Here is a 24,135-nt window from a genome sequence, read left to right as displayed (position 1 = left end):
AACCCCAACTGGGGCCGGGGACGAACTGTAACCGAGGTACGTGCCCTTAGCTGGAACCGAACCCAGGTCTCTCTGGTCCGCAGGCCGATGCTCTAACCGCTGAGCCAAACTGGCCAGGGCTGCGAAACACTTTCTGACTTCTCCAGCCAACAGCTATTTCTTCCTTCTGTGAACAACTCTTTACATTGTCAAACAATCCACCTTTAGAAATCACTATGAAGATAGATGATTTAGCCCAAATTCCTAATTTTTTAAATAAAAGTTGAGGCTTAAAGAGTTAAATTATCTATGGTTACACAAAAAGTTAGTTGGCAGAGTAGAGAGTTGAATACAGACATTTTAAATGTTTGCATGTTCTTTCCACTATATTATTCTAATTTTGCTTCCTTAAGATTCTATACAAGTTCTCAAAACTAAAAGCATATATTCTATAATCATCTGGTTCCAAGTATTTCACTGGTTTTATAGCCTTCATGGTAATTAACACACTGGAGTTAGTATCTGTTTGCTGATTAGCAGATCAATCTTTCATCGGTGCCCTTTTGTCCAACAGTTAAAATGTTAATGAACATAGGATTTATAAAACTTATATTGTCACCATTAGCTATTTCAGAGGATGACAGGGACTTAAGAGGGAAATATATCCATATGTATCCCTAGAGTCACATCACAGGGTCCAAAAAGAAAGGACTCACTCTATATCACCGGAACCTGGCAGAATGAAAGAAACACAGTCTTCAGCTGCGTTATCATTGGTATTATTATTAGGGCCTCCAAGGATTCAAGTCTATAATAGAAAAAGTGGACCTCAATTTCCTCCCACAAAGCCCAAGCCTCTTTATATAACATTAAATCAGGCTAAAGCTATCATATAAAGTTGTTAGGTTCCTTGAACAGCAAAATAAATAAGAGGCATATATCCTGGAAAGGAATGACAGTTTGGGAGGACTGGAATGGAAGAATGTCCTAAGGAAAAGAAAAAACAGACCCTAAAATTTGAGTATACAAAGTATACAAAGACACCTTAGTGCCTAGGCCAAGAGAGCAGGAGGAAAGAAGAGAGTGCAATAGCCATTCTCCAGAAAGAAAGAATAAGCATGGGCTATTTATGCACATCAGAAAAGGGTGAATTAGAGAGAGGCAGAGCAGGTGCATCTTCAGCTTCATGTAAGGGAGGGTGTAGAACACTCTAACCTAGTACCAATAATTAAAACTTTTGTAGCAGTATAGTTTACAGAAAAGATTTTAACACATATACCAGTTCTTAGTCAAGTTGGTTAATGCAGCTATCATTTGTTTATATTTACAGGGAGTTGAAGAGTTATTTTGCTCATCATTTGCATTTTCATAAGTCATTGATTGGCCCAAAAAATAATTACTAAAAACCTTCTTTGTCATACCAAATGCTTGCAATACTGAAATTAAAGTTATAGTCAATGTCCCTGAAAATATCTTATCATTTAAAGCTGGGGAAATGAGAAGACAGATAAATAAAACCTGACTATAATACAATGAGTTAATTGTTATGAGAGATAAGCAAGTTCACTATGGTTTCTAACACAAATTGTAAGACTTTAAGGAAGGAGTAAGTCTAGTTCCGACTCTAGAAGAGACAACAACTAAATTGAGTGTTAAAGAATTGTCTAGGCAAAGATACATAGGAGAGTAAAAGCCTTCAGGTAGCAGGAGTGGTATAAATAAAGATAGGGGCATGGCACATTCAGTTAAATCTAAGTAGTTTACCATGGCTATATCAAAGTGAGTAAGGAATCAAAGAAAGGTAAGACTGAAGAGGTAAGCAGAGTCAGATCATGAAGAGACTGCCATGTACTTTCAACATTTTTCAACTCACAATGCGGTTTTAATTCTCCAAAACTATGCTTTGGATAACCTAAAGGAATTTTTTTCACTAAAGAAAAAGAAATAAGAAGCTTGGGTGGCCCGAGATTAAAGTTTCACAGTGAAAGAAAAGTTCCCTGGATATGGCAAGAATGCAGGATTAACTTCAGAAAAATGGGCTCCTTGAGAGTCAAGCATCAACATAGGTTAGGGAAGAGAAACTCGGTCCTCAGTTTTATTCCATTCCCTTTGCTCCGCTCAAAGCTGCCGTGGACCAGATAATACTTCCCAGTATTGTGAGCTGCTATGGCTCTTATTCAGAGCTAAATCTCAAAAAAATTATGATTTGGACTGATTGAAAATTAGTAATTAAGTTAATTTGTATTTCATAGAGTATAAAAGCAAAAGTATTCTAAAGTTTATCATATTTGTAGTGAATAAGCATGACTTCCAACATAATAACATATGCCTCTAATCCTAGAACACTTCTTTCTGTCCACTGTCTGCTCCTATCCCATTTCTCATTCTCTGGATCCCTCTCCTCATCTCAATTTGGCAAAATTTACTGACCTCAAATTATGTGTCAGATGCTCTGCTGAATTCTAAGAGTACAAAAATAAATAAATAAATAAAACACTAAGCCTGTCCTCAAAGAACTCACTATCACATAAACAGAGATCGTTTGGTTGAGTCCAGTGATAAAGATATCTACTGGACTGATAAAGGCCATGGAGGAGGAATAGGTAGCCAATATAATCTAGAGGGTAAAAGAAGGATTTCTAGCCCTGGCCCGTTTGGCTCAGCGGTTGAAGCGTTGGCCTGCGGACATAGAGTGCCGGGTTTGGTTCCCACTAGGGGCACGTACAAAAAAAAAAGAAAGATTTCTGCAAAAGGAAATATTTTGCTCAGTTTCAAAAGATGAATATGAGTTTAGTCGAGAAAAGGAAGGAAAGAGGAGGTGGGGGAATTGAAGTAGAAATATAAACAAAAACAAAAAGAAGGAATGCCATAACATTTGTGCACAACTGCAAATAGCTCTGTATTGCTGAAAATTGAAGTGCAGGGATGGAAATGGTTGGAAGGAGGTTGGAGAAGTAAGCAGGGGTCAGATCACAGAAGAGCCATGAACTTTACCTATAGGACATGGAAATACATTAAAAAGCTTTAAGCAAAGGAATGAAAAGGTCAAATTTGCATTTTAACTAGTGCATTCAAGCTATTAACTGGAAATCATGATGAGACCTGCAAAAGTTCTAGGTGAATGCTAATGAGAAATCAAAAAAGATGACCACTGCTATCCCCAGTAAAGATAAAGAATATGAGAAGAACTGAAAATAGGAAAGATAAGGAATTCAATACTGGAACAAATGACCCTAAGTTACCTTTAACCACCCAGATGGAGATGTCCAGCAGGCAACGAACATGTCTGAAGATCAGGACAAAGTTCTGAACTAAAGATATCAAGCCCCGCCAGTGTGGCTCGGTGGTTGAGCATTGACCCATGCACCAAGAGGTCACCGGTTCGATTCCTGGTCAGGGCACATGCCCAGGTTGTGGGCCCGATTCCAAGTGGGGGACATATAGGAGGTGGCCAATCGATGTTCTCTCTCATCAATGTTTCTATCTCTCTCTCCCTCTACCTTCCTCTCTCTAAAATCAATAAAAGAAATTTTTAAAGAACAAGTATGAAGAGAACAAAGAATGCAGAAGCCAAGGGACTTCCAGATGGAAGATAAACAGTGTCAAACTCATCAGTGAAGGTATAGACTGACACCTTCCTTTAGATTTAGCAATAAAGAAACCTAGTAAGAAGAATTTCAGTATTGTGGAGAAGGCAGAAGCCCAATTTCAGTGCCAGAGGGCAAATATAGGGTAAGGATGTAGAGACAAGACTAAGATTTTTTTTTTCACATCTGGAAGAATGATTAACAAGGTGAGGGAGAGTTTCTGCTTGTTTCTTTATTTACAATGATGTAGCAAACTAGTAGAAGCAACTAGCAGAAAATGAGATTATAGACAAAAGGAAAAGGGGATAAAATTTTGAGCAAGGTCATGGAGAAGGCAGGATGGGGTAGGTCTTTTAAAAACAATATTCAGTACCCTCATCCTCTGAAAATGGAACAAAGGAAATGAGTGTTGAGGTAAAAGAGAGAAACAGAATAAGAACTTTCCAAAGGTAATTGTGTAATAATAGCACAGAATCCAGAAAGTCAAGTTTGTGTTCAGGGGAAGAGAATACAATTATAGAAAAAGTTTGAGAGTACAGCAAAAGTATGAAAGATAAGCTGTAACCAGGTTGTGAATAAGCCTAGAGAGCAACAGTGTGTTAGAGAAGAATATTACAAAGGAAACTGACTTTATAAAATCTATGAATGCTTTGTTTTGTTTAGGGATACTCTGAAAGCAATATGAAAGATGGATCTGATAGGGGAAAAGAGCACAGGTACTACTTTTTAGAGTCATTTTGTATATTTCTCTCATTTCCATCTGTAATCATTCGTCCTTAATTAGTTTAAGTAGAAACTGAAGTACAGCTATTTTAGAATTCATTTCTCTTATTAAGTATAATAAAGATGTATGTGCCTTCTCCCTAATGGTTAGATATAGCTGAGTCAAAATGGTAATGCTTCTCTCTTCAAAAAAAAAAACAAACCCTTTTGCGACAGCATGGATGGACCTGGAGAGTATTATGCTAAGTGAAATAAGCCAGTCCGAGAAAGACAAATACCATGATTTCACTTATATGTGGAATCTAATGAACAAAATAAACTAACAAACAAAATAGAAACAGACTCATAGATACAGAGAACAGTCCGACAGCTGTCAGAGGGGAGGGGGGTTGGGAGATTGGGTGAAAATGGTGAAGGGATTGAAGGGATTAAGCAAAAACAAACAAACAAATAAAAAAACAAACCATGGTAGACACAGACAACAGTATGATGATTACCAGAGGAAAGGGGGCATAGGGGATAGTGATAGGAAACTTTACTTGGGGTGGTGAATATGCAATACAATATAGAGATGATGTATTATGGAATTGTACACTTGAAACCTATATAATTTTATTAACCAATGTCACCCCATACAATAAAACTTAAAAAGAAAAATAATCAATTTCACTGAAAAAAATAAAATTACAAATATAAAATTGTATTTTTAAAAATACAAGAGAAAGCCTCCAATGATTTTGTCTTTGAGACAGTAATCCTCAATTAAAATTAAAAATATTATGCAAAATAGACAATCACCTAACAACAAAATTTTGGGAATTCAAAAAAGGGGTCCAAACAGGGAAAGATGCAACAATCACTAGTATGGTTCTTTACCCTTTACAAAGTACTTTTTATAACCTTATTTTATTCAATTTTCAAAACAATGCTATGAGACATTGTTGGCTCCCTTTTACTGGTAAGGAAACTAATTTCTGTTTGTTATTCCTAAAACAGTGGCTGGCATATAGCAGGTCCCCAATGAAAATTTGTTAAATGGGTGGGGTAGGGGGCTGACAGGTTATGTAACTATGATAGGGTCACATGGTTAATGGTGGAGCCAGATCTCAACCCTAGGTCTTTTGACCCTCAATCCTATATGTTCACATTGTTTCATGCTGCTAAAAAGAGAAGAAAAGGATAATAGAATTGAATATAATCATAATCTGCTTTATAATATTATATGAACTGACTAAAATTTCAGAAATACCTACTGTCAAGTAATACCAAAGCCAGTATACTTCCTTCTAAGTCCCACTGCGTGGGTATCCTTGGAGTTCAAGCATCTGAGGTACTTGCTTACTTTATTCTCTCCATAAGTCACTTGCCCTATTCTATGCTACTTCCCCCTGAAGTAGTGTCTGTGGAACAGAAAGCCTTCTATCATCCTCTCCTCTCTCTAAAAAGCTATGTGTAGCCTTCTGGTATTCAACCAACTATGTGGGAAACTAAAACAAAGGACAATGCCACTCAATAAGTATGCAGAAGGTCTCACATGATTTAAAGGTATACACATAGTGTGCATGCCATTAAACACACAAAAAAATAAGATGCAGCTCTCCATCCTGAGACCACTAAGTTTAACCATGCCTTCACTCTATGCAATGGATATCATCCTGAAAAAGCTGTGTGTATATAAAAATTTTTATAAATTGAGTAATTTCAAAATTAGTGGTGTACTATTTAAATGAATCATGAGGTAATCCTTTTGCAAAAGAAACCTTTTTTAAAAAAGATTTTATCTTGCCCTGGCTGGTTTTGCTCAGTGGTTAGAGCATCGGCCTGTGGTCCAGAGAGACCTGGGTTTGGTTCCCACTAAGGGCGCGCACCTCAGTTGCAGTTTGTCCCCGGCCCTGGTTGGTCATGCAGGTGGCAGCCACTCGATGTGTTCCTTTCACGTCGATTATTTCTCTCTCTCTCTCTCTCTTCCTCTCTCTCCCTCCCACTCTGTCTGAACAAAAAATGGAGAAATGTCCTCCAGTGAAGATAAAAAAAAAAGATTTTATCTTTATTGGTTTTATATAGAGAGGAAGGGAGAGGGAGAGATAGAAGCATCGATGAGAGAGAACATCAATTAGCTGCCTCCTGCATGCCCCCCACTGGGGATCGGACCCACAACCTGCCCTGACTGGGAATCGAACAGGTGAACTCTTGGTGGCATGGGTCGACGCTCAACCACTGAGCCACACTGGCCCGGCAAAGAAACCTTTTTCATAAGAAAAAATCATCTAATTTTCTACTGGCAAATTTATCTTTTTGGGTTTTGTTTTTTTTTAAATGAATCTATCAATTGGGGTTCAGATCTTGACACTCCAGCTTAATAGGTATATAACCTTGGGCAAATGATTACTTTCATGAGTCTGTTTATTCATTTATGAAATGAATATTCTATCTACTGCTCAGGATCATTATAAAGATAAAATAAACAATGGGTATGAATATGTTAGATAAACTGTAAAGCACAGGCACATGGCATGGATCAAGAAATAAATGCTATTGCCCAGCCAGTGTGGCCCAATGGATTGAGCATTGTCACATGAACTGAGAAGTCCTGGTTTGATTCCAGGTCAGGGAACGTGCCCAGGTTGTGGGTTCGATCCCCAGTAAGGGGTGTGCAGGAGGCAGCTGATGGATGTTTCTCACATAGATGTTTCTCTCTCTCCCTTCCTCTCTCTCTAAAAAATCAATAAAAACATATTTTAAAAAAAGAAAGTCTATTAAGCTGATACTTCAATATATATATTCATTCTTAGATCTATCGGAGAGAGAAGAATTCTACCACAAGTCTCCAATTTCCATTATTGAGGAGGAAACACTTAGAGAAGGCTTTACAGGATTGACCCTTTTTTTTCCAGGATAGCAAAACCGTAAGAAGGAAGTACTGAATGGAGAGTATTAGATCATCCAACGACATGTTTACTCATTTATTGATCTAAGCTTCTTTTCCCAGAGATTTACAAGCATTGCCACATGGAATAAAATAGAGAGCTAACGTTTTTGGGGGAAAAATTGTACAAAAAATATAACATGGAAATAACATAGTGCTGTAAAGGAAGTTAGAGAATCTGTTTCAGTCCTCTCATTTGACAAAACTTAGAGAATTAAAAACCAGTGGCAAAGTGGCTTACCTAAGAATACACAGTGGCACATTTTTAATGGTACAAACATTTCTAACCACAACATCTTCATTGCTCAGGACAGCCCACTTCTGTGTTCCCACTGCACCCTATGTATACTAAGGATCACACTATATTAAAATCCTATTTAAACGTCTGTCCACTCCCCTAGTGGACTCAAAGATCCCAGTAGACAAGGTCTATGCCCAACTTATCATTATATCTCCAGCATTTGGCTTGTTAGATGATCAATTAATTGCACTGAATCATATCCCAGTTAAAATTGTTTTATAGCCAGTCAAGATGGCGGCGTAGGTAAACGCGGTATCGTGTCCTCCCACAATCACATCAAAGTTACAACTAAACTACAGAACAACCATTATTCAAAGCTGCCTGAAATCAAGCTGAATGGAAGTCCTACAACTACAGAATTAAAGAAGCAGCCACATTGAGACTGGTAGGAGGGGTGGAGGCGGAGGGGCTGGTCCCACACCCACATGTGGCGAATAAAAATCAGGAAGCTACCTCAGCTGGAAGTCCCTGAAGACTGAGGGGTCCCCGTCCCACACCAGGCAACCTGCTCAGGGTTGCAGCGCCAGAAAGAGAAATCCCCACAACTTCTGGCTGAAAAAAACAGCAGGAACTGAGGCTCAGGCAGGCTGAGGCGGCTGGAGCCCCCAGGCAGCTCCTCTTAAAGGGTCCGCACACAGACTTATCGAACTCACTCCCTCTAAGTTTGGAGGGGAGGCAGCTCGAGGGGCACCAGAGACATACAGGGAAGGACTGAGCTGTTTGGCACTGGAGCTAGGGCTGGAGAGGGGGCTTTCTCTGGGAAAAACGTGCTGTCAGAGGCCTCTGCTCCTTTGGTGAGCCCTTCCCTGGGGCGGCAGACAGCCACCATATCTGGGACTCCAGCAACCTGGCTCACACTCGTTGCCCCGCCCTGGTGATTCCCTGAGGCCCTGCCCCACCCAACTTTCAGGCCACCCAAGCTGTTGCCAGTTGCTTAACCATAGGATTGGCCTGTCTTGGATGCTGCTTCAGGTTTTCTTAAATTCTTTCAAACAAGCAGCATCTGGTCTCAGCTAACCCCATACCTCTCGTTAAGTAATACATAGAAACAAACACAGGGAGGCAGTCAAAATGAGGAGACAAAGAAACAGGTCCCAAATGAAAGAACAGAACAGAACCCCAGGAAAAGAACTAAGCAAAATGGAGATAAGCAACCTAACAGATGCTGAGTTCAAAATACTGCTTATAAGAATGCTCAATGAACTTAGTGAGAACCTCCGCGAACTTAGTGAGGGCCTCAAGAGCATAAAAAGGACCAGTCAGAAATGAAGGATGCACAGTCAGAAATGAAAGAGGCACTAAATGAAATAGAGAATAATTTACACAGATTCAATAGTAGAGTAGGTAAAGCCAAGAAGCAATCCATCGATTTGGAATATAAAGAAGCAAAAAACGCCCAAGCAGAACAGCAAAAAGAAAAAAAATCCAAAAAAATGAGGATAGTGTAAGGAGCCTCTGGGACAACTTCAAGCGTGCCAACATTCACATCTTGGGGGTGCCAGAAGAAGAAGAGAGAGAACAAGAAATCGAAAACCTATTTGAAACAGTAATAGCAGAAAACTTGCTAACTTGATGAAGGAAACAGACACACAAGTCCAGGAAGCATAGAGAATCCCAAACAAGATGAACCCCAAGAGGCCCACACCAAGACACATCATCATCAAAATGCAAAAGGTTCAAGACAAAGAGAGAATCTTAAAAGCAGCAAGAGAAAAGCAGTTAGTTACCTACAAGGGAGTTCCCATAAGACTGTCAGCTGATTTCTCAGGACCGCAGGCCGACGCTCTAACCGCTGAGCCAAACCGGCCAGGGCAAAATTTATTTATTTACTTATTTAGTGGTACGTGCCCCTAGCGGGAACCGAACCCGGGACTCTCTGGTCTGCAGGCCGATGCTCAACTGCTGAGCCAAACTGGCCAGGTCTTGTCAGCTGATTTCTCAAAAGAAACTTTGCAGGCCAGAGGGGAGTGGCAAGAAATATTCAGAGTGATGAAAAGCAAGAACCTACAACCAAGATTACTCTATCCTGCAAAGCTGTCATTTAGAATCGATGGCCATATAAAGAGTTTCCCAGACAAGAAAAAATTAAAGGAGTTCATCACCACCAAACCATTATTATATGAAAGGTTGAAGGGTCTCTTTGAAGAAAAAGATAAAAAATATGAACAAACAAAATGGCAATGAATACATATCTATTGACATTTGAATCTACAAACAAAATGAACAAGCAGAACAGAAACATTCTCATAGGTACAGAGAATATTTTGTTGGTTGCCAGATGGGAGGGGGATTGAGGGAATGGGTGAGAAAGGGGAAGGAATTAAGAAGTACAAATTGGTTGCTAGACTGACAAACCTCAAAGGGAAGGGGGTTGGGGATGGGAAGAAATAAACCAAAGAATTTATATGCATAACCAATGGACACAGACAACTTGTTGGAAAAGGCAAGAGGGGGGCGGGAGTGGGGAGGAGGGGTCAATGGGGGAAAATGAGGAACATCTTTAATACATTCAACAATAAAGATAAAAAAATTGTTTTGTAAATCTGAGGGGAAGGTATGCAGTTCTGGAAAATTTCCTATTTAGGTCTCTATTACTTTTTTGCTTAGCAAGATACTGACAAACCTAATGTTAATACAGATCTGAACTTGGATACAAAAAGACAATAAGCAATCTTAGGTAGATAGGGATACTAAGGTAAAAATTGGTCCATGAAAGGAAGGTCACCATTGTAGCACAATCCCATTAATGTTAGAATATTGTTGGATTTTGATGATTACCTCCCTAAGTCTCCTTCAACCATTTTACAATGACCTTTGCTGAAACATCAATAACACAAATAAGACAGTGAAATTGCTGGTGTAGATATAGTGTGATATGCTCATGTGGTTCTTTTGTTTTTATCCTCACCCAAGGATATTTTTGCATTTATCTTCAGATAGAGCAGGAGAGAGAGAGAGAGAAACATCGATGTGAGAGAGACACATCAAGTGGTTGCCACCCAGACAACCCCATCCAGGGCCGGGGACAAACTGCAACGGAGATATGTGCCCCTAACAGGAACCAAACCCGGGAATCGCTGGTCTGTGGGCCGACGTTCTAACCGCTGAGCCAAACCGGCCAGGGTGCTCATGTGGTTCTTTTTAAGCACTTACTAACAACTCCACAATGAATCTTTAAAAGAAGCAGATACAGTGTTTTTAAGAATAAAAAGGATTAAATTTGAGGGATCTACTCAGACTGACTTAAAAGTAGAAAGAAACTTGAGTTGGAGTTAAATGTGAGTTCTAGTCTCCCTTCTCTCACTTACTTTTTATTTGATCTTGGGCAAATCATTCCATTTCTCTGGACTAGATGATGATTCAGAGTCCTTTCAGTTCAAATGCTATAATAATATCAAAAGCCCCTATCAGTCCTTGAGAGAATCAAGAGAAAGATAAGAGGAAGGTAGAAAGATGGTAAAAATAGAGGGGTACTGTAACTTGGTTTAGAGGGGGGAAAGGTGAATATAGAAACTGAAGTTCTAGATTCTAGTTCTGGTTCTGCCATCAACTAGCTGAGTAACTTTGAACAAGTCACTCTTCTCTTTAGGTTAAGCTCTCCCATTTATAAAGTAATAAAAATGATCTTCCAGTTCTAATAACCTAGAATTCAAAGCTATAGGCTACTGCTGCTATGAACAATGAAATTCTATGGAATTAGTATATTTGTATTAATCAGAAACAGAACACATAAATGAACTATTTAACAAAGAGAAGCCTCAAACCTCACTTGAGCTTTCCCCCCAAGTTCCAATTTAAATATTTTTCTAAACCACTCAAAAGCACTGGTCCAGACTCCTGCACTTTGAATCCCCCTATTCTTTTTTTTTTTTTTTTATCCTCACCCGAGGATATTTTTCCATTTTTTGTACAGATAGAGTGGGAGGGAGAGAGAGGAAGGGAGAGAGAGAGAGAAACATCGACGTGAAGGGACACATCGAGTGGCTGCCACCCGCACGACCAACCAGGGCCGGGGACAAACTGCAACCGAAGTACGTGCCCTTAGCGGGAACCGAACCCGGGTCTCTCCGGACCGCAGGCCGACGCTCTAACCGCTGAGCCAAACTGGCCAGGGCTGAATCCCCCTATTCTTAATGAAATGCTAAAAGACTAACCAGAAAAGAATACAAACAGGTGCTGCTGAACTAACATATCATTCCAGTCTCTTTGTTTCCCTCTTTTCTGCCAATGTACTTTCTTTACAATACTCACTGTCTGGACTGTGCCAAACCTATCTCATTTAATTCAAATTCTTCAAGGCTCAGTTCAAATCTCACTGCTTCCATTCAGCATTCCCTTCACACCTTAACCTACATCCATCTCTCACCCTTTAAATTTCTATAGTACCACATTGCTGTGATACAGATTAAGTGCTATTTGTAATAACTGGAATATAGTAAAACATTGAGAACACAGTAAATGATAGCACTGTTGTTGCCATACCTTTAACACTAATCAAATACCCTTTAGTTCAATGCTTCTTTCCTCCCCCCCTCTTTATTGATTTTTTAGAGAGGAAGGGAGAGGGAGAGAGAGAGATGGAAACATCGATGGGAGAGAACACCGATTGGCTGCCTCCTGCGTGCCCCCCACTGGGGATTTGGCCCACAAACTGGGCATGTGCCCTGACCAGGAATCAAACTGGCGACCTCTTGGTGCACGGGTTGATGCTCAACCACTGAACCACACCAGCCAGGCAGTTCAATGCATCTTTAATGGGCACAGGTGAGACCTGATAATCTGTAGTTCAAAAAGCTCCTGCTTGCTGCCAATGCTGTTGCTCCAAGGACCATACTATGAACACAAGGGGTAGTTTTTAGTAAGCTTTATTTTTTTTTTTTATCCTTACCCGAGGACATTTTTTCCATTTTTTGTTCAGACAGAGCAGGAGGGAGAGAGAGGAAAAGAGAGAGAGAGAAACATCGATGTGAAAGGGACACATCGAGTGGCTGCCACCCACACCATCCAACCAGGGCCGGGGACAAACTGCAACTGAGGTACGTGTCCTTAGCGGGAACCGAACCCGGGTCCCTCTGGACCGCAGGCTGATGCTCTAACCGCTGAGCAAAACTAGCCAGGGCTTTAGTAAGCTTTTAAAACATGTGTTCATCTTATCTACCCAAACAGACAGAAAGATCTTAGAAAACAAATATAATGTCTCATTTTTCATAGCATATATACCCTATACAGAGAAAGTACTCAATAAATATCTGTGGATTTGTCATAACTGCAGTCTCTAGATAATCTAAATAAGCTTTAGAATGCCTGTGCTGTTTGATTTTCAAATCAAACACTGAGACATGCCAGGATGAAAAAACTCACTTGGTCACTGGAATTAGAAGGAGAGCAGGGGAAAATCTGAGAGAAAACCTATCTCTTCACCAGTGATAGTGTAAAACACAAAAGATGTGTATACACGCACACACAAATGGATGCTTGTTCCTTGTTTAAGCACAAAGGTCATTTATTACAGTGCAGTCTTAACTGTACTTCAAATTTATGTATGAGCCTTAAAAGACTATGTATTTTCAGAATATATATTTATGTGTGTATGTATACTATATCACACACACACATAATTAGTGGTTTACATCTATATCAACTAATAATAATTATTATTAGTAATAATTACTAGTAAGGTATATAATGAGCTTGATTTCATTTTTTTAGTGAAACAGATACATTTTTCAATAATCCTTTAGTATGCAATTAATCTAAAGATCTCAGGAAACCAATAAAAACACATTTCAAGCAAAAGAAAGAGAAAGAGAGAGAGAAACACCCTCCAATTTCCCCCATCAACTTAGTCAGTTGTAAGGTCACCAAATTCCATTGCCCACAATTACACTGATAGAAATTCAAAGGAATCTGCTGTGCATAAAGGCTGCACTAAGAGGGTGCCCATTTTAATCCCTTCTTTTAAATCTCCAATTATTTAAATGCTCACTAAAACCCTCTTCATTTCAGCATTCTATAATTCTGATGGGACCAATGTTTAAATTCTATTGAGAAGCTACACTCTGACTTCCTATTCAAGCAGCAGGAAAATAATATTGGGCATATAATGACACCTGTTCACTGAATACTATCTAGGTAGTTTAAACTTTGAGACTAATTTACTAAAGTCAGCTTTTAGAGCAAAAAGCACCTTTAAGTCACTGTGCTTGTCATAAGCAGGCACCTGCTCCTTAACTCAAAGACCTTCCTTTTAATAAAACCATTCATCAATAGTTAACCAAGATGTTTTTTAAAAGAGACACATCAGAACACAAACTACAATTCTGAGAATTGCTATTAAGCACAGACACACAGAAGCACACAACTGCTATGAAGCACTAGACTTAAACTGGGTTTCTGAGTTTTAATAAATCAATGTTATTACTTCAGAGAAAATCAGAAAACAGTTGTCAGTCCATAGAAAAGTGGATTCCATTACTTCCCTCAGAATTCTAGTCTTCAGGGCAAGGCAAATTCTCTGGTTCATGCCAGGCACTCTTCCTACAGAATAATCATATCCAAGGAAAGTTTCCAATCGCAAGCCACTTGAAGCTATTAGAACTAAACACAAATCTACAGCAGCCTCATCATACCCATACAAATGAATGCCTTGCTACCTGCAGGTACCTAACTGGTAAATTGGACCCCCCCCCCCCAAAAAAAAAATGCCTTCAACTGGATAAATCAAACAAAGTGCAGGAGGATCAGATTCTTGCATTAAAAAATGAAGCACCAATGTGATTCCCATTTCTCCCCTCCTTTACTTGGCCTTTCTTCAAAACTCTTCTTTGTGAAGCTTTCTCCAATAACTCTGGCCCTCACTAATCACTCCATTCATTTAATATCTTAACTAATAATTCTAGATTCCTTTTTTGTTAACTGTTTCATGTTTCCATTTAGTCTCCTAAACCTGAGTGTGAGTTCTCTGTAAGGCCCCTACACTGCCTAACCCCTAGATGGAGCCTATTATTAATATTGCTTGCCCTGGCTGGTTTGGCTCAGCGGTTAGAGCATCAGCCTGCAGTCCAGAACGACCTGGGTTCGGTTCCCGCTAAGGGCATGTACTTCAGTTGCAGTTTGTTCCCTGCCCTGGTTGGTCGTGCGAGTGGCAGCCACTCGATGTGTCCCTTTCACGTCGATGTTTCTCTCTCTCTCTGTGTTCCTGTCTCTCCCCCACACTCTCCCTGAACAAAAAAAATGGAAAAATGTCCTTGATGAGGATAAAAAAAAGATTGCTAATAACATAATAATAATAATAATGAAGCAACAGTGAAGCAGTGCAGTGGCAACAGTAGATGGAGCAAAATAGGTCTAAGTTCAAATCCTAGTTCTATCATTTGCTGTCTATATGACTGTGAACACACGACTTAGTTTTGCTAAGCCTCAGCTGGTGGTGGGAATTCAATGAGATATGTATTAGAGCACTTAGCACAGGGTTGGACATATAAAGGGTGCTCAATTAAGCTTAGTTACCTTCCCTTCCCACTAATAAGCACTTGTTGATTTAAACTGAGTTAGAGTAATTCTCCTAGGAGGCTGTCAATAGCACCATCATTTAGACTCTTATACCTTCTCCATTACACTCTTGCTTGTGCTTTTGTCCCTTCAGATTTTCTACTCCACTGTCTTGAGAAAAAGCCAACTACACAAGTCACCCACATCATTCTTCAGAATGGTCACATTAGGGGCCAGCAGGAGGGCATCTACACCTCACTTCCATCACACCCACCCTAGCGCTCTCCCCTCTGAGTCACCCAGTGAGAAAATGATAGAGAGAGAAAAGCAGCGCAGCAGCCAAATGAGGAAATGGAGATAAACAGCTCTGCAGTCCCTCTGTGCCACCCTCCAGTCTCCAACCTCAACCCCTCTGAGAAAGAAAAACAAACAACAAAAACAGCCCTCCCCATATTCCAGGAAAAAAGCAACCCAGACTTCTGGCCTCTTCATTTCTTCAAGCCCTTCTCCAGACAATTTCACCGTCACCCCCCACTCCAACCATCATCATCCTCGAGGTCAACTTCCTGCTACATAAAATAGAACTTATTTTATTGATTTGTCTTAAATGGGTCTCGTTCCTGCTTTTACCAGCTAGAGCTAACATCTCCCCCAGCCTTCTCATTCTAAGTTGGAATATCCCTTGATGATAATAATAATAATAATTATTATTATTGAAGTTTCCTGTCTACTGCATTAAGGCAGATCTTTTTTTTTTTTGGTGGCCCTTTAATGATGCAGACTATTTTGCCTCAGTCATCATCTTTCCAACTGGAAAAAGCCACTATCACTTCCACTCCCCACACACACATACCAAAACCAAAACAATCCATAAATCTCCTCTCTGCTGCACAAAATGCCAAATTTTCATCGTTCTTGAACAGTCTTCAGCCGTGCTGCACCAGAACAAGCCCACGTACACCTACCCGGGCTTCCGCATCTGTGATTTGCTCAGTCTTGATGTCAATATTGATATCGGACCAGGTGACAAATACTCCTCCTACCCTCTCCCCGAAAAATACCCATTTTCTTTCCACATTCACTCATGCCTCCTAAGGTGGAACCTTTTTTTGTTTGTTTGTTTAATTGGTTTTAGATATCCCTTCGGCGATCTAGGACCACTTTTACCTCATCTTTCCTGTGCTTAGGGTGAAAAGTCTGCCCCCTTCGTCCGCCCCTCAAGAACAAACTCTATTTCTTCAGACTCTTCCCTGTTGCGTCAAGTAGCTCCTTTGACGTGTCCTGGAGGATTGAGCCAACTGAGGAATCTTGTACCTCAGGATTTACCTTTCCAGGCGACCCCTGCCGCCTCCACCCTGCAACCATGCCCCGCCCCCGCTCATCCCCTGCCCACCTCCTGCCCGCCGGACCTCTAGACCCCCGGTCTCCCCGACGCCCTGGGCCGTCTCCTTGGCGTCCCCCAGCCGCCCGCGCAGGCCGGGGGAGCTCCTGGCGGCGGTGGCGGCCCGCCACCTACCAGTCGGCGTGCGGCTCGTCGACGACCAGCAGCACCTTGGCTTTCCTGGCGGCGGCGGGCACCGGGGCGGGCGCGTCCACCAGGCCGGCCGAGGCGGCGGTCTGCTTCACGGCTTGGGACAGCGAGCTGAAGAAGCTGCTGCCCACCGACGGCGCCGAGGCCGCCTGCGGTGCGGGTGCGGGTGCGGGGACCTGCGGCGGCCTCCGCTCGGGGCCCGGCGAGGCAGCCGGGGGCGCCGACGCGGCCGAGGCCGCACCCGGCCCGGGGGGCGGCGGCGGCGGCTGCTGGGGCTCGGGCCGCTGCAGGTCGGTCATGTAGCCATTGGGCAGGTTGGCGATGAAGCTGCTGTCCGACAGCCGGCGCCGCAGGAAGTTCATCATCTGGCTTAAGGGACTGAGGGCACGCAAGGCAGTGGGGCCAGGCGGCGCGGAGGGCGAAACCGAGGCTGTGGCTGCGGGGCTCAGGCGGCCGAGGGTGCTGACGCTCGGTCCGTGGCGCGGGAGCCCAAGAGACAGCCGCGGCGGACTGGGCCAGGCGGGCCAGGCGGCGCGAAGCTCAGCGCCAGGGAGCAGGAGGGGCGGGGGCGGGGCCACGGGTAGCCCCGCCCCTCTCCGCATAGCCGGCGCCGCCCCCGACTCGTCGCCTGCGCACCCGGCACCAAGCCGCGGGCCTCAGGGGTCTGCGGATTTGGAGGCTGAGGACAGCCGGGCCTCCTGCAACCTGAGCGTGGCTCTGTGGGGGAGGCCGTGGGAGCCAGTTCTGCTCTCCAAGAATAGGGAAAAGGGAGCCGAAAGCTTCTACCACCTTTTGGTTGGGGAGAAAAGAGCCATGTCCTACTCGAGATGAACGGGAAGGAAATTGTCCCCACTTTCTTCGGAGGAAGATAGGTGTTAGCCTCCCTGTCCAGAGGTGCGAAAGGAGCCATGCCTCGCGCGCGCGTGTGCGCACATACACAAGCGCGCGCGCGCGTGCCGCGCTGTTATGAGAAAGAAAACAACCACCTCCTTTTTAAATCTGGGGAAAAGGTGTCATCTCCCCAATCCCCATGTGAGGAAGGAAGGAATAATCTGCGCGCGCACACACACACACACACACACACACACACACACACCCTATAGTGAGATGGAAAATAACTCTACCCCCCTCCCTTTTTTCAGTACTGGGGGATAAAGACATTCCCCCCACAACTCCACCCCAAGGTGATGGAGACAAGTCCTAGTAGGGAAGGGTCATCTCTACTTTGGGGAGGAGAAGGTGAACAGATCCTCTCCACCCAGTCTTGGAAGGATTGTGGGGTGCATTTTTGACAGCTGAACTTGAGAATGGCTCACCTAAGAGCATGTACTTCTTTCCCCCTCCTCCTCTACCAGAGAGAGGAAACCATGTGTAAGGCTAGAAACACACACACACACACACACACACACACACACAAGACTCCCAAATGGCATATCTAAGATTCCCCTACTCCTTCTGTGTTCACCTCCTTAACAGGCATTGGTGTAGTACCAAGAAGGTCATCTCTTCAATATCTTTCATTTTATTTGTATTTTTTCAGTTCACTCACTGGCCAGACCTGCCTGGACTTCTATGAATACTTCTCTGTTTACCACTTTCCTATGTGTATTCCCTGAATTTTGTGTGATCCCTGGACCTTTGTTTTCATGTCTAGTGAGATATATCTAATCCCTGTGTTGTAGTGGAACAAGACACAGCAGTTATACTTTACTTTCAGACCACCCTGGGTGATGTGTGACCTTGGGCAAATTAACCCTCTGAGCCTCTTTTCCTCAGCTGATAAAAGGAAATAAATTTTCAGAGTTGTTACACAGAGTAAATGAGATCATGTATGTAAAGCACCTGGCACACTGTAGGAATTATAGTAATGGTAACTGGATTCTTACTTGAACTAGTTCTCAGTATTTTTTGGCTGAATGGAATCAATGAGCAGCTTGCCGCTAATATTGGCAGGCAGTTCTTGTTTCCTACATCCTAGCTGGCACTCAATTTGGAGCCTGGAGATGCACAGTTCAGCTCTGAGCCAGAGACCCAGTAACATCTGAGAGGTCTCCAACCAACTACTATAATAATACACTGGTCTTCCCATCTACCATGTGCCAGGCAATGGTAAGAGCTAGATAGACTGATATGAATGGGAAGTAGCCCCTGTCTGTGGGAAGTTTTCAATCTATGTGGGCTAGAAGAGAGTGGGAAGGATAGATACACAATAAGATGTGGCAAATGCTATAATACAGTTGGGTAAAGTAGTTTAAGAGCATTAATGAGGAAGGGATTCATTCTACTCGTAAGGCTTAGGGATGGCTTCTCAGAAAAGGTAATATTTGAGATGGGTCTTGAGATAGCTGCAATAGTTTATCAGCAGAGAAGTAAGGAGAGCACTCAGGCAGAGAAAGCCTGGAGGAATGCTAGTTAATGACCCCTCCAGGAAGCCATGCCTCAATCTTATACAGCGGGTTAAGTGTTTTATCTCTTAGCTTGGCTTTCTTTTTTTTTTTTTTAATCCTCACCGGAGGACATTTTTGCATTTTATCTTCAGATAGAGTGGGAGGGAGAAAAGGAGGAAGAGAGGGACAGAAACATCGATGTGAAAGAGACACATGGAGTGGCTGCCACCCGCACGACCTCAACCAGGGTCAGGGACGAACTACAACGAAGGTACATGCCCTTAGTGGGAACCAAACCTGGGACTCTCTGGTTCACGGGCCTACGCTCTAACAGCTGAGCCAAACTGACCAGGGCTTGGCTTGGCTTTTTAATAGCCTCTGAAGAAATTATAATATTCTGGTGACTAGAATGTAAGTTTTTCAAGGATAGAATTGTGTCTTATTCGTCTTTGGACCCCAACATTAAGCACAGTGCCTGACACATAATAAGGTCTCAGCTGTGTGAGAATCAAACTGTACTCTTACCCAACTCAATTCTTGTGTCTATTTGAGAATAAAACTGATAAGTCACTAATAACCTAAGGAAATAAACTTAATTTAAGTTTTGCCTTCCTAGACGTATTTTTTAGAGAATCAGAGGAATCTTTTCCAAAGGCAGGAGTCTCTAATGATGGAATTTCAGACCCTGTCACTTCAATTTTTTTGGATAATTGGGTTATCTATTTCACTAAGTAATTCCCCTTAACCATTAAGCTTGTAGTATATGTATAAGAGTTTAACATCAAAACATTAGCAAACATGTTTTGAGGACCTAAAACGTGTAAGGCATTATGCTAGCCACTGGAAGGTGAAGGAGATTCAAGGATGAAGAAAACTCAAGTTCTGCCCTTAAGAAGACAACTCATAAACATGTGAACACATAACTAGCAATAGCAGAGCAGTCTGTGACTCACCAGAAAGTGTAGCAGGCAATGAGTGTTAAAGGAGCCACAGGAAGAGGAGATCTTTGGTGTAGGAAAAGATTTCACCAGAGAGAAAGAACCCAGACCTTGTAAAATGGCTGGAATTCGGGTAACCAGAACAAGGCGAAGAAAGCAACCAAGACAGAGGAGACAGCAAGATCAAAGTCGGGGGAGCAGGACTGGACACATTATGAGAATGTATAGATCTACTCCTTGAAGACAAAGACTTCTTGGTATTATCACTATATTCCTTGAGTCTTGGAATAGCACCTGAATGTTGTATGCACCCAAATATTTGTAAGAGAGATTCTGAGAGGCTGTACTTGTGTGTGTGTGTGTGTGTGTGTGTGTGTGTGTGTGTTCGTGTCCAACCAGCTTTCTTTGTAGCTGGGAAGCACCTCAAGGTGAGGAATTCTATTTTCTGCTTCTCTCAGAATGATCTACAAAGCCTAATATAACATTCCAACACATAGTTAGTGTCCCAATCTTGGGTGCTAGATCAGAATATTCCCAGAGAACTGAATAGCTATAGATTCCTTCATGGATACAGAGGAAGTCCACAAGACCATTAAAAAGTACTTATCAAATATTCCATTAATTTATTAAGTTATTTTCTGGTAGGTTTTTTTTTATAATCCTTTTAATGTACTATTTTTTTTTTAATTTTTGTTACATATGTTTCTCCTTTTTCCCCCACTGTTTCCCTCCCTCTCCCTCCCTGCCCTGTCCCCAGCTTTGTTGTCCATGTCCATTGTTCATGCATACATGCATATAAGTTCTGGAGTTTATCTCTCCCCCCCACCTCCTCTTCTGGGGATTGTCAGTCTGTATCCCACTTCCACGTCTCTGGGATTACCCCATTCCTCAGACTGTTATGTTCATTATATTCCACAAATAAGTGAGATCATGTGGTATTTGTCTTTTTCTGCTTGGGTTGTTTCACTTAGGATAATACTTTCCAGGTCCCTCCATGTCGTCTCAAAGGATAAGAGATGTTTCTTCCTTACAGCTGCATACTGCTCCATTGTGTATATGTACCACAGCTTTGTTATCCATTCGTCTACTGATGGACACTTGGGCTGTTTCCAGATCTTAGCTATTGTAAATAGTGCTGCTATGAACATGGGGGTACATATATTCTTTCTGATCAGTGTTTCAGGTTTCTTAGCATATATTTCTAGAATTGGGATCACTGGGTCAAGTGGAAGTTCAATTTTTAACTTTTTTAGGTAACACCATATTGTTTTCCACAGTGGCTGCACCAGTCTTCATTCCCACCATCAGTATACTAGAGTACCATTTTCTCCACACCCTCGCAAGCACTTGTTTGATGATTTGTTGATGGTGGCCATTCTGACAGGTGTGAGGTGATACCTCATTGTTGTTTTAATTTGCATCTCTCTGATGATTAGTGATGTTGAACATTTCTTCATATGTCTCTTGGCCATTTGTATGTCCTGTTTGGAGGTGTTTATTTAGTTCCTCTGCCCATATTTTAATTGGGTTCTTTGTCTTCCTTTTGTTGAGTTGTATGAGTACTCTATATATTTTGGAAATTAACCTCTTATCTGATGTATCATTGGCAATGATGCTCTCCCATACAGTGGGTTCCCTTTCCATTATGGTGGTTGTTTCTTTTGCTGTGCAGAAGCTCTTTAGTTTGGTGTAGTGCCATGTGATCATTTTCTCCTTTGTTTCTGTTGCCTTAGGTGATGTATTAGTGAAAATTCTGCTGCATATGATGCCTGAAATTTTGTTGCCTGCATTTTCTTCTAAGATTTTTATGGATTCATGAGTCACATTTAAGTCTTTTATCCCTTTTGAGTTTATTCTTGTGTAGGGTGTAAGTTGATGGTCTAGTTTTATTTTTTTGCATGTAGCTGTCCAATTTTCCCAACACCATTTATTAAAGAGGCTGTCTTTACCCCACTGTATGCTCTTGCCACCTTTGTCAAATATTCATTGAGCATATTGTCTTGGGTCCATTTCTGGGTACTCTATTCTGTTCCATTGATCTATCTGCCTGTTCTTGTGCCAGTACCAGGCTGTTTTGATTACAGTGGCTTTGTAATATAACCTGAAATCTGTAATGTGATCCCTCCTACTTTGTTCTTCTTTTTCAAGATTGCTGTGGCTATTTGAGGTCATTTTTTGTTCCATATAAACTTTTGAAATATTTGTTCTAGTTCTGTGAAATATGTCACTGGTATTTTGATGGGGATTGCATTGAATCTATAGATAGCTTTGGGTAATATGGACATTTTAATGATGTTAATTCTTCCAATCCATGAACAAGGTATGTGCTTTCACTTTTTTATATCTTCCTCTATTTCTTTTTTCAATGACCAGTAGTTTTCTGTTAATAGGTCCTTATTTCTTTGGTTAAGTTTATTCCTAGGTATTGTAATTTTTTTGCTGTGATGGTAAATTGGATTGTTTTTTAAGTTTCTATTTCTGTGAGTTCATCATTGGTGTATAAGAATGCCATCGATTTCTTGACATTAATTTTGTATCCTGCTACTTTGCCAAATTCATCTGGTAGTTTTTAATAAGACTATTACTCATGGCGTTGGCCAGTTTTGTTCAGTGGTTAGAGCATCAGCCCCAGAACCAATGAGTCGCGGGTTCAATTTCTGTCAAGGGCGCGTACCTCTATTGCAGTTCATCCCTGGCCCTGGTCAGGGTCGTGTGGGAGGCAATCAGTTAATGTGTCCCACTCAAGTCGATGTTTCTCTCTCTCTTCCTCTCTCTTCCTCCCTTCCACTCTATCTGAAGATAAATAGAAAAATATCCTCGGGTGAGGATGAAAAAAATAAATATATATTACTCATAGAAGAACAGACTATATTATTATAATTGGGCATGGTGGTCATTAATCAGTTATATATGATCAGAAGATTGTCATTAGCTGGCACAACTGCAGATCACATCTGCTTAAACCAATATCCTCCATGTTCCACTGAGTCCTTGCCAAGAAATGTCTTTGCAGCATTCAAAGACACTTTATTATGACTAGGCTTGGGTTTTAATGAGCTGTAATGAAAGTCCCTTATCCTTACCTGTGGATCTAGTTTCCAGATGCAGGGAGAACATAGCACTATTAGTCTATTTTATGCCCTGCCTTTTCCCTAAAATTGAAGGGGAAGCAAGATTTGGAAATGCTACAAAATATAAAATCCTGGTGCAGTTAGGACTTTTTTTTTTCTTATTTCTCTCTCAGTCCAACCAGGCATTCCCCATATCTATGTGGAAGGCATTTCTCCCAGAGCAATTGGTGGATGGGGTGGGTATCCCACTTCTTTTTTAAAAATTCAGGGACCAACTAAACCAACTGACAGAATCACAGAGGTCTCTTTCAGTTTTAGAAGCCCAGATTTCTTTGAGGTCCTTCCTTGTGTAATCTTTATCTTTCCATTGATTTGTAAGTACAGGTAAACATCTGGCAAGTGCAAATGAAAGAATACTGTTAAAATCAAGAACCATTTTAGCCCTGGCTTGTGTGGCTCAATGATTAGATCATCCGCCCACACATTGAAGGGTTGAGTTCAATTCCCATTCAAGGGCACATACTGGAGTTGCAGGTTCAATCACCAGCCCCGGTCAGAGTGTGTGCGAGAAGCAATCAATCGATGTGTCTTTCTCACATCTCTCTCTCTCTCTTTCTCTCTCTCTCTCTCTCTCTCTCTCTCTCTCCCCCCCCCTCCCTCCCACTTTCTCTAAAAAAAAAAAAGTCAATGGAAAACATATCCTCAGGTGAGGATTAACAAAAAAGAACCAATTTAAATGCTTTATCGCCTCTCTCGTTTCTTCCCTTGAGCAACAATGCAGCTGAGAAAGCTCACAGAGAGAAGTCTGGGTATAATACTGAGGAGCAATTGAAATGCCTTCTGCAGGCAGGGCTCAAATACAAGGCTAAAGAAAAACCTGGAGCCCTGAGCACCTGGCAAAACCCTTGTTGACAAGGAAGTTTACTGGAACATGTCACCCTGGGCCCTTGCCAACTTCTCAGGATCAGGAACCCCATTCAGACCCACCAGCCCTAAAGAGAAATAGAAAGAGCTTGGGATTCAGAAACTGTCCTGGCTCTATCACTAATTGGCTTTGCAACTTTCAACAGGTTGCTGAGTTCTCTGGGCTTCTTATATAAACAGGGAAGGATAGGTCTGCCTTGGGCCTCTCATGAGATAATATGGGAATACTTTGAAAGTGACAAAGCTTATCATTATTTCTTTTTATATATCTTGTTAC

At 41.7% G+C, this 24,135-nt stretch overlaps 1 protein-coding gene across 1 annotated transcript in view; it reads right to left on the bottom strand.

Moving 5' to 3' along the window:
• The window catches only part of SYN2 (synapsin II), a 203,209-nt gene extending 186,165 nt beyond the window's left edge, over positions 1-17,044 (bottom strand). The window contains exon 1 of the mRNA XM_036266897.1: positions 16,524-17,044. Within this exon, the coding sequence (XP_036122790.1) occupies positions 16,524-16,903 (380 nt within the window). The 5' untranslated portion in view covers positions 16,904-17,044. The remainder of the gene's footprint in view (positions 1-16,523) is intronic.
• Between the last annotated feature and the right edge of the window lie 7,091 nt (positions 17,045-24,135).

The sequence above is a fragment of the Molossus molossus genome, unplaced genomic scaffold, assembly GCF_014108415.1.
Source record: "Molossus molossus isolate mMolMol1 unplaced genomic scaffold, mMolMol1.p scaffold_m16_p_18, whole genome shotgun sequence".
NCBI classification, from domain to species: domain Eukaryota; kingdom Metazoa; phylum Chordata; class Mammalia; order Chiroptera; family Molossidae; genus Molossus; species Molossus molossus.
This window is presented reverse-complemented; position numbering and strand designations above follow the sequence as displayed.